General features: G+C 52.2%; 1 protein-coding gene across 1 annotated transcript; it reads right to left on the bottom strand.

Moving 5' to 3' along the window:
- Positions 1-902: 902 nt before the first annotated feature.
- On the bottom strand, positions 903-3,512 carry FZD5 (frizzled class receptor 5). The gene has a single exon (XM_081199309.1). The coding sequence runs from the start codon at positions 3,049-3,051 to the stop codon at positions 1,336-1,338; it is 1,716 nt and encodes a 571-aa protein (XP_081055435.1). The 5' UTR covers positions 3,052-3,512; the 3' UTR covers positions 903-1,335.
- Positions 3,513-10,044: the final 6,532 nt, after the last annotated feature.

Below are 10,044 nucleotides of genomic sequence, written 5' to 3' on the forward strand. Positions count from 1 at the left end.
AGGCTTGCAGCCCCCAAGCACTTAGAGTGAAAACACAGTAAGAAATGCACAGTCCTCATTTGCAAAAGGTGAAATCATGTACAGCGCTTAACAAGGACTTCTGGTCTGCATCTGAATTCATGCAGCCCTTCCTACTTTCATTTTGAATGCTGAAGAGAAACTAATACTCACACCCAATGGCTTTATGAGGCCGCCTGGCAAAGGCATGCGTAAAAACTGATGATGGTGGACTTACGCCATCCAAAAATAAACCTGCAACCAGACTCTGCTCAATCTCAGCTCCACAACTCGCCCATTTTGAAAGTAGAGCCTGCCTCCAAATTGATACTCCTTTATATCTGAAAACTTCAGTAGCACGTTTTGTTGAAACAGACAGCATAGCGAGAGAAAGTTCTGCTACCAGGAAACTTAACATTTGCCTGACTGCAGCTGCCCACCCCAACCTGGTGGAAAGGACTCTACAATTATCATTTCACCAATTCAATAGTAAGTGTCCTAAGGACCAAACTAGATTGTGTGGGAGACACAGACTACAGGAGACACTTGGAAGGAGTGTAAGCTGCCCTCAAAGGATGTCTCTGAAAACTAGTTGCTGGGAATCGCACGGGGCTGTTCTGGCTGCACTCGGGATCCGCTTGGCCACTGTGAGAGCTGGTGCTGGACTGCAGGTGCCTTTGGCCTGATTCAACAGTGCTGTTCTTATGCTCTTAAGCACACACACCCCAACCTCAATGGGACTTGCTTCCAAGTAAACATGTATAGGATTTCACTATCCTGAATAGGAATGCAGAAGCCAAAGAACAGTGGATGTTCCTTTTCCTGCCATTTGGTCCTCCTCTGCTGCTTTCCCAATGGTGCGAGGAAATTGATTGGGATGGGGGGGGGGGCGGGGGAGCGGAAAAGAAAGGATAAAGCAGCCCCTGCCCTTCAGAACTGCATCCTCCAAGACTGCTTTTTTCATTATACCTGGAAACTAATTCACACATACCCCACGTAAAGAGTTAGATCTTAGCTTGCTCCTTCCACACTTCCCCAGGAAGGACAAAATGCATTCCCAAGGCTGTAGCGTGCTCTTAGTAAACCCTGCAATCTTGCAATATGGGCAAAGCAATGTGTCCATTCCCCCCCCCAAACAAGCCCCTCTTTTGTGTCTCCATCAGGAGATGGAGCAAAGCGTTTCACAACAGACAGACCAAATGACAGGTTAAAAACAAAGCTCCGGGGGTTATTTCAAAACCTTTTTGCAGTTGGGAGCTCAAGTCACACTGTGCTTACCTGCTCCCAACTACGGCCAAGTAAGGTGCTTTGGGGGTTTTTTGCTCCCCCTCCCTTTTTTCAGACGTGGGACAGTGGGACTTGTTTGTGGTAAGGAGCAGGGTTGGGGAGACCACTCCTGGCCGTCAGAGCTGCGCTCGCTTCGCTGTACATGCCCGTGCTTCCAGGCTTCCCACTCCGGCAGCACCTGCTTGTGAAGCGCCTCCAAGACTCGAGGGTCTTCCCCGACCAAATCCAGACCCCTGAGGTGATGCCCACCACCAGGCACATGAAGTACTTCAGCATAAAGACAGCATAGTCTGGCTTGACCTTGGGCTTCTCCCCAGGGCAAGAGCAGTTTTGCGCCGTCTCCCACCGTTCTCGGTAGTGCTGCTCATAAATGTAGCAGGCCACCACTATGGTGGCCGGGACCGTGTAGAGCACGGTGAAGATGCCAATCCGGATCATCAGCTTCTCCAACTTGTCTGTTTTGGTGCCCCCTTGCTTAATCACACTCCGGATCCTGAAGAGGGACACAAAACCGGCCAGCAGAAACATGGTCCCTGTGAACAGGTACACCACCAAGGGAGCCAGGACGAAACCCCGCAGCTTGTCTAGGTTCTGGTTGCCCACATAGCAGATGCCGGCGACCGGGTCGCCATCCACCGAGCTCAGGGCCAGCACTGCGATGGACTTGACGCTGGGGACGAGCCACGCAGCCATGTGGAAATACTGGGAGTAGCTAGCGATGGCTTCGTTGCCCCATTTCATCCCGGCAGCCAAGAACCAGGTGAGGGACAAGATGACCCACCAGATGGAGCTGGCCATGCCAAAGAAGTAGATCAGGAGGAAGACCACCGTGCAGAGGGCAGGGCCCGTGGTCTCGTAGTGTATGTGGTTGTAATCTTTATTGCAAGCCACGCTGGCGTGGCCCACCACCAGCCGGATGATGTAGCCGATGGAGACGAAGAGATAACAGGCGGACAAGAAGATGATGGGGCGCTCCGGGTACCTGAATCTCTCCATGTCGATCAGGAAGGTGGCCACTGTGGTGAAGGTGGAGATAAAGCAGAGGACAGACCACAGGCCTATCCAAAAGGTGGCAAAGGTCTTCTCGTCCTGGGTGAAGTAGGGCTGGAAGCAAGGGACGGCGCAGTTGCGGACGTGGCCTGTCTCAATCTTGTTGTAGAGAGGGTGGGACTCTTCGGAGATGAAGACCAGGGGCTCCCGGCACTCGCACACCCGCTTGCAGCCGGCCCCCTTTAGCGGGGTCAGGTTCCGGTGGGCGCCTTTGGAGGGGCGGGTAGGCTTGGTGAGGAAGGGTGGCAAGGTGGTGGCAGCCTCCGTGCGGTTGTAATCCATGCACAGCATCTCGGCGTCGCCCAGGACCGGCAGCTTGTCGCAGTTCATCCTCTCGGGCCAGGCGAAGCCGTACTGCCGCATCAGGGGAGAGCAGCCCGCCTTGGCTCTCTCGCAGACCGAGCGGCACGGAGGCAGCGGCTTGGCGTAGTCCAGCAGGCAGATGGGCGTGTACATGCTGCACAGGAAGAACTTGAGGTCCGGAGAGCACTGGATCTCCACCAGGGGCCAGAACTGGTGCACCTCCAGCCCGGCCTCGTCCTGCGTGTCGTGGTTGAACTGGTTGGGCATGTAGGTCAGGTTGTAGCCGATGCCCTTGCACATGGGCACCGTGATCTCCTGGCACACGATGGCCTTGGAGGCGCCCGCCGACGGAGCGGGAGCCTGAAGCAGCAGCAACAACAAGAGGCTCAGCCACGCGTCGCGGAGGCCGGCCATGGGGAAGGCGGCGCTGCCTCCCGCGGGGGGGGGGGGAGCGCGCTGGGCTTAGCTCTTCGGACCGAGTCCCGGGAAGGAGACCCGGTGGGTCCCCGTAGCAGCAGCAGCAGCAGCGTCGCCCAAGGCGCACATGATACGAGGCGCCCCCTCGCAGTCCGCTCCGAGCTCCCGAAGTCCTTCAGCGCCGGCTAAAGGCGCACCTGGGCGCTTCTGTTCCCCGGCCGGCCGGGCGCCTTAAGGGGGGTAAAACCCGGAGGGACGCGTCCAAGCCATAGCAAGGCGGCGCGGGGGCGGCTCTCTCCCGGCTCATGCTCGCCAACTCCGCGCCGGGCAGGCGGAGGCGCAGGCTCCGCTTCACAGCTCCCCCGACGGGATCGCCAGCGAGAAAAGTTTCTTCGGCGAGGCCACGGGCGCCGCGGTGCCAAAGTCCCTCCGCGCCGAGCGCACGCCAGCCATGCAAGCGGGACCGTCACTCTCCGGCGGGCAGCGTTCGCCTGCGGGGCTCGGCCAGCGCGCTGGGCTGGCCGCGTGGAGTCGCCGAGGAGCCGCCGCCGCCTGCCATGCCGCCCTGGCTGCTTCGTCTCGAGGCTCCTTCCGGCCGGGTCTCCCGACGGGGCGCTGCGGGCGGAGGCTCCGGCACCAAGCGCCACGCCGCCCAGGCTCGGGTCGCTGTCTGGACGCGCGCAGCCCGCCAAACGCGCCACCGGCGGCGAATGAAGCGCCCAGCCGGAGCCACCTGCGCTCTAGTGCCTGCGCGCCAAGACCGCCCACCCGCCCCGACGGGGCCCGCCCACCCGCGCCGGAGGCCGGCCGACGCACTGGCCCCAGAGCCGCCCCCTCCCCGCGCCAGAAAGAAGCCGCGTCGGGGCCGGCCGGGCCGGGAGGGAGACCGAGAAGGCTGCGCCGCCGCGCCAAAAGACGCGCGTCTCGGCGCAAAGGGGTCCGCGGCACCCAGACGCGGAAGGGGGGGACCCTCTCTCCCTGACCCGCCACTGAACTGCAACTCCCAGCTCCCGTGGCAAATCCCAGTCCCCAATCCCCAAGATGCTTTATTTGAGGCAGGGGTCCTTTAACTGCAAAAACAACACCACGGAGGGCGGTAGTCACCACGAAGTTTGCCCCAGAGTAGAGCCGTCAGTATTAATGACCATGACAGAGTTCTTGGTCCATGGACTTCCATAGGTCTACTCAGCTTGGACCTTCGTTGACTACGCGGAGACTTCACCCCGTAGTAAATGGGGTTACTCTTTAAAGTGCCACTAACTTTGGGCACTGGCTGCTGCCACGAGATGTGAAGAAGATGCGCCGGCTTGTAAGGGAGAATTAGGAAGGATAAGTAACTCCCCCACAACGTGGCTAAATGAAGCCTCCAGGTCCAGAGCAGAGGACTGACAGCGAATTGCAAATAGTAATACAGTACTATATAAATGCAATGCAATAAAAGGAGCGACAACAATATGATTAACAACCAACTTCATCTAGCACAACGCATTAGGACTGCTACAAAAGGCGGGGGGGGGGGGAATCATCAGGTGTTCCACCAAGACCATTAGTAATTTTCAAGTGCTCCATCAAGATGGGGAGTTTTAAACTCTCGCCATAGAATTTTTGCTGGTCTTTCAATGCGCCCCAAAGCTCTGACTGTTTTCCCTTCAAATTGTGTTATTGCTGCTATTTATGTATTTGATGTTAACTGGCAGGCATAGCACTGTGCAGAGGAATTTAAGTAAATAATAATAATAATCCTCCCCACCAGTGGAGAACAGGAACTGCCTCTGCGCACGGCCTTGATGCTGACTTGGAATCTGGCAGCATGAAGGCAGAGCATAGGCATCATCCTTCAAAGTGCACAAAACCAGAAAACTGCACAAGCAAACTATACCAACAATCTGAAAAGTGTGTGCTATGAATTCCTTACAGTGGCTTTTTGGTATGTGCACAAACCCAGAAAACCACACAAGCAAAATTCCAGCTGCCTGACTGGGAGCTTTTGCACTCTTCTTGGGTGTGGGTTTTCTTTCTAAATGTGTGTGCACAGGTATCTGTGTGGTGTGCCACCTCATTGGCACAATAGAATCAACAGGGGGCAAACAGAAAAGGGGGTGCCTGCTTGCAGAAACAGAAAAGACTGAAGTTCCTCCTCTTACCCAAATTCGAATACAAGCAGGTGTGAACTGCTCCAGTCTATTCTGAATGGAGGAAGTGGATTAACATAAATTGTGCTCAATCCACTGTGTCTTGTAGCACCAAATTCCATAAGTTAATTTTGCCCTTGGTGAGCAAGTTATTATTTTTTTGTTATAGGAAGGAACACAGGAAGCTCCTTATACTGAATCAGACAAATTGATCCATCTCACTCAGCAATGTCTACACTGACTGGCAGTGGCGCTTTGTGATTTCAGGCAGAAGTCCCTCCCAGCCCCTGCCAAGAGAGGCCACTGATGGAACCCGGGACCTGCATGAATAGCAGGAGCGTTAGCCCTGAGCAAGAGCCTTCCCACAGTGCCTCCCAGTCTGGGGAAGCCCCTGCCCATTGATTTCGAAAAACAAGGCAAGAGTTATTGAGGTAACATCAATGCATGAACTATTCTTTTGTTTATGCTTTATGCTCTTATCAGTTTCTGTAAGTCACTCTGGGACCTTTTTGTGTGTAGCAAGGAACTAATAGCGGTAGAATTTAATAAGAAATGGAAGATGGATAAAAAGAGAGGGATTTCCCCATCCTTATGATTTTGTGGGGGTGGAAGAAGCAGCATCTTTCAGATATGTGCCACTTTTTGAGACTGACGGAGCCTTTTCCGCCCTTCGGTTAGTTCAGAGCATGCAATGTATTCAAGGCTTTGCACACACCTGGCCTCAGCCTGTGTTTTGGAAGTGGTAGGAGGAACCTGCTAGGATAATTGGAGGATGAAGTATTGAAACTTCATATTCTCTAGGTGGCGAACTGGGGCAATTGCCAGCAACACAGATCTAGGGCAATTTTCCTCCTGTGGCTTCCCCTAGCAGCAGTGGGGGGCTGTCCTCGCATTGTCCAGAGAAATCAAGTCCCATGAAGAGGTGCTAATAATCCTCTTCAGCTTGCAGCACTTAGCACCCCTTGGGTAGGTGCTAAGTGCTGCTAATTAAAGGGCTGTTTGGAAATGGAATCACCTGTGGAGTCCATTGAGATGTACAGAAACAATCTAGGGTTTCTAGTTCGCTCCACACACTGATCTTCACTGGTCCTCCTCTTCCTTTCTGGAGAGGAGAGTGATTTCCTCTGCAAACAAGAGGCTATGAATGGGGGAGGGGACCCCCATCAACTGGCATCTTAGTTTGCCATCCTCTTACCCATAGCAAGCAATATAGGAGACATATATAGGAGACAGGAAGTGGATGGATACTGCTTGGCAGTTATCTAGTGCTATACATTATAGAGGTTCCCCCTCCCATATTCCTTACCTCATTAACGAGAGAAGAGAAATGCTAAATACCTGTAAGGATGGAGGACATCCCAGCCCTGCTCATTGGAGCTGGGCCACAATCCAAGAAGGAGACAAGGTCAAACAAAGGGTGGCTGATGCTCTGAGCAACCCCACAGACACTGTGTGGGGTCTGCTTCTGAATAAACACGGACGTGATTGCACAGGAACGCAGCAAGTTCCTAACAGGTATGGGGGAGGATATTCAGATGAGGAATCAAGATTTAATTTACAAAGGTTCCAGCTGCCATAATACTCTGATTGTAGTCTGCATGCTTTGTGGGGCATTACATTTCATCTGGGGACGCGGGTGGCGCTGTGGGTTAAACCACAGAGCCTAGGACTTGCTGATCAGAAGGTTGGCGGTTCAAATCCCTGCGACGGGGTGAGCTCCCGTTCCTCGGTCCCAGCTCCTGCCAACCTAGCAGTTCGAAAGCACATCAAAGTGCAAGTAGATAAATAGGTACCGCTCTGGTGGGAAGGTAAACGGCGTTTCCGTGCGCTGCTCTGGTTCACCAGAAGCGGCTTAGTCATGCTGGCCACATGACCTGGAAGCTGTACGCTGGCTCCCTCGGCCAATAAAGCGAGATGAGCGCCGCAACCCCAGAGTCGGTCACGACTGGACCTAATGGTCAGGGGTCTCTTTAAAGTGGGAAGGTAAACGGCGTTCTGTGTGCTGCGCTGGTGCTGGCTCGCCAGAGCAGCAATGTCACACTGGCCACGTGACCCGGAAGTGTCTGCGGACGGCGCCGGCTCCCGGCCTCTAGAGTGAGATGAGCGCACAACCCTAGAGTCTGTCAAGACTGGCCCGTACAGGCAGGGGTACCTTTACCTTTACCTTACATTTCATCTGACGTCTTTCTGTGCTCACCGTACACACGTAGGTCCAGATTTTGATTCCAAGCTTGTTTCTGAGGTTCCAACCACGGGAGACAACTCTCTGGATCTGGATCTAAGAAGTTCCAGGGCTCTTTTTGTGGGGGGCGGGCAGTCCTCTGGACCCCCCTCCTCTGTTAGTGACGTAACCTGGTTTTGGTGGCAGCTGGCTTTAGTTCACACATTGAATTTCCCATAGAGCCACAGCAGAATGATCTATCTAGCATTGCACTGTGGGATTGTGGGGCTGAGGGCTGGGGGGAGTAATGTAAGGGCCCCCCAGAGAGACATCAGATGTGAGCTCTTCCACGGCCACAGTGATCTGATTCTAGCCCTGTGGCCAAGTTTGGGTCATATCTGAACTGAATTTAGACCTTACTACTGCCGTGACGACCACTACTGATGCTCTCTCAACAAAATCATCAAGTTTGCTGATGACACTACGGTGGTGGGGCTCATTTCAGGAGGGGATGAGTCCGCCTATCGGGACGAGGTGGAGCGGCTCTGTGTTTGGTGTGGAGAGAACAATCTGGCTCTTAATACGGCTAAGACCAAGGAATTGGTGGTGGATTACAGGAAAAAAAAGGCGGACATTCAGCCCTTGTATATCAACGGGGAACGGGTGGAGAGGGTGGCGGAATTCAGGTTTTTGGGAGTAGCTATCGATCAGGGCATGACTTGGAGCGCACATACCACTGCTCTGGTGAAGAAGGCCCAGCAGAGAATTTATTTCCTCAGACTTTTAAAGAAGAACAATCTGAGTGAGAGACTGCTGGTGTGCTTCTACCGAGGCTCCATAGAGAGCATTCTTACATACTGTATTTGTGCTTGGTTCTCCGGTTGTACAGCTAGGGAGAGGAAGGTGCTCCAGAAGGTCATAACCACAGCCCAAAGGATTATTGGTCATCCTCTCCCATCTTTGGAAGAACTGTACGGTTCCCGTTGTCTTAGGAAAGCAAATAACATCCTGCATGATTCATCTCACCCGGGACACGGTCTGTTTGCACTACTGCCTTCTGGCAGGAGATATAGAAACATCAAGTCAAAGACAAATAGACTGAAAAACAGTTTCTATCCAAGAGCTGTGGCCTTTTTGAATGCTGTAACTCGATAGTGTGACCTGGGAGTTTGATGGGTGTGGTGTGGGTGTGGCTGGAATGTGGTTTGTTTGGTTGTTGTTGTTGTTTTGCTTTTGATGTTTTAAGGGATGGCATCCAATTTCGTTGCACTTTGTACAATGTTGCACTTGTGTAATGACAATAAAGAATCTATTCTTCATTTGTCCAAGTTAATAGCTATTAGGCTAGAGGCAATATGTGCTTATTTTTATCCATTAATGTTCCTGTTAGGCTGTTTTTGTTGCTTTTAGCATATGCAAGAGGAAGGGGCACCTTCTCACTGAAGACCCACACCAATTGGGTACTATTCCACTATGTTTTACTGCAATTTGAGTGGCTCTGCTCTATGAACATGACAAGCTAGGTCTATTAACTGCAGTGGGTCTACTCTGAGTAATGCCGTGTTGCTCACGTTTCCGTGTAATTCTTGTTCTGAGAGATATGCCTCTTGTTCAAGAGAAAGTGTATTACCAATTTGCAACTCATACACACCAGGGATGACTGAACACAGACATGACAGAATTATCCCCACCTGATTCACAGGTGGTAAGACCCATGCAATTAATCCTTCGGCCTCGTCTGTGGGTGGCTACCTTGAGCCCACAAGTCAACTTTAACTGTTTAATTAATGTATTTCTCACAGCACACTAGGAGTTCTCTCATCACGCACTCAGTTTAAGAATCACTGCCAGAAAGATATCTGCATCATGCCCAGACAGATCCTGCTCACTGCCTGGCTTGTTTATTGACTTTGATTTGTAGGTTGCCCCAACACTTGGGGTTGGTAAGGTTGACGTTTCCTTATCTTAATCCATGCAGTAACTCCCATTTTACAGAAGGACAACTGAGGCGGACTTGCTGAAGGCCACCCATCAAGTGGAATTTGCTGCCAAGGAGTGTGGTGGAGTCTCCTTCTTTGGAGGTCTTTAAGCAGAGGCTTGACAACCGTATGTCAGGAGTGCTCTGATGGTGTTTCCTGCTTGGCAGGGGGTTGGACTCGATGGCCCTTGTGGTCTCTTCCAACTCTATGATTCTATGATTCTAAGTGCATGGCTGAGCCAGGGTCTCAGAACCACAAATATTCAAAAAATGTTACACATCACTTGGGAAGACAGGCAAACTAATGACAGTGTACTGGAAGAAGCGAATATCATTCTTCAATATGTTGGACTGGTCATGTTGTCCAGATGCCTGATTATTGTCTTCCAAAGCAACTACTCTATTCCCAACTTAAGAATGGAAAGCGAAATAACAACAACAAAAGAGGTTTAAAGCTGCTCTCAAGGCAAACCTTTTAAAAATGTAGTATGAGCACTGATAACTGGGAAACACTGGCCTGCGAGTGCTCCAATTGGAGAACAGACTTTATCAAAGGTGTCATGGGCTTTGAAGATGCTCAAACTCAGGATGAAAGGGAGAAACGTGCTAAGAGGAAGGCACACTCCCGCCTGGAAACCAATGTCCCCACTGTGAAAGGGTGATGTGGATCCAGAATTGGCCTCCACAGTCACTTACGGACTCATTGTTAAGACTGTGTT

The sequence above is a fragment of the Podarcis bocagei genome (assembly GCF_964188305.1).
Source record: "Podarcis bocagei genome assembly, chromosome: 1".
NCBI classification, from domain to species: Eukaryota; Metazoa; Chordata; class Lepidosauria; order Squamata; family Lacertidae; genus Podarcis; species Podarcis bocagei.

Excerpts from the sequence above, each read along its gene's own strand:
- FZD5 (XM_081199309.1), bottom strand. The coding sequence starts at position 3,051 with ATGGCCGGCCTCCGCGACGCGTGGCTGAGCCTCTTGTTGTTGCTGCTG.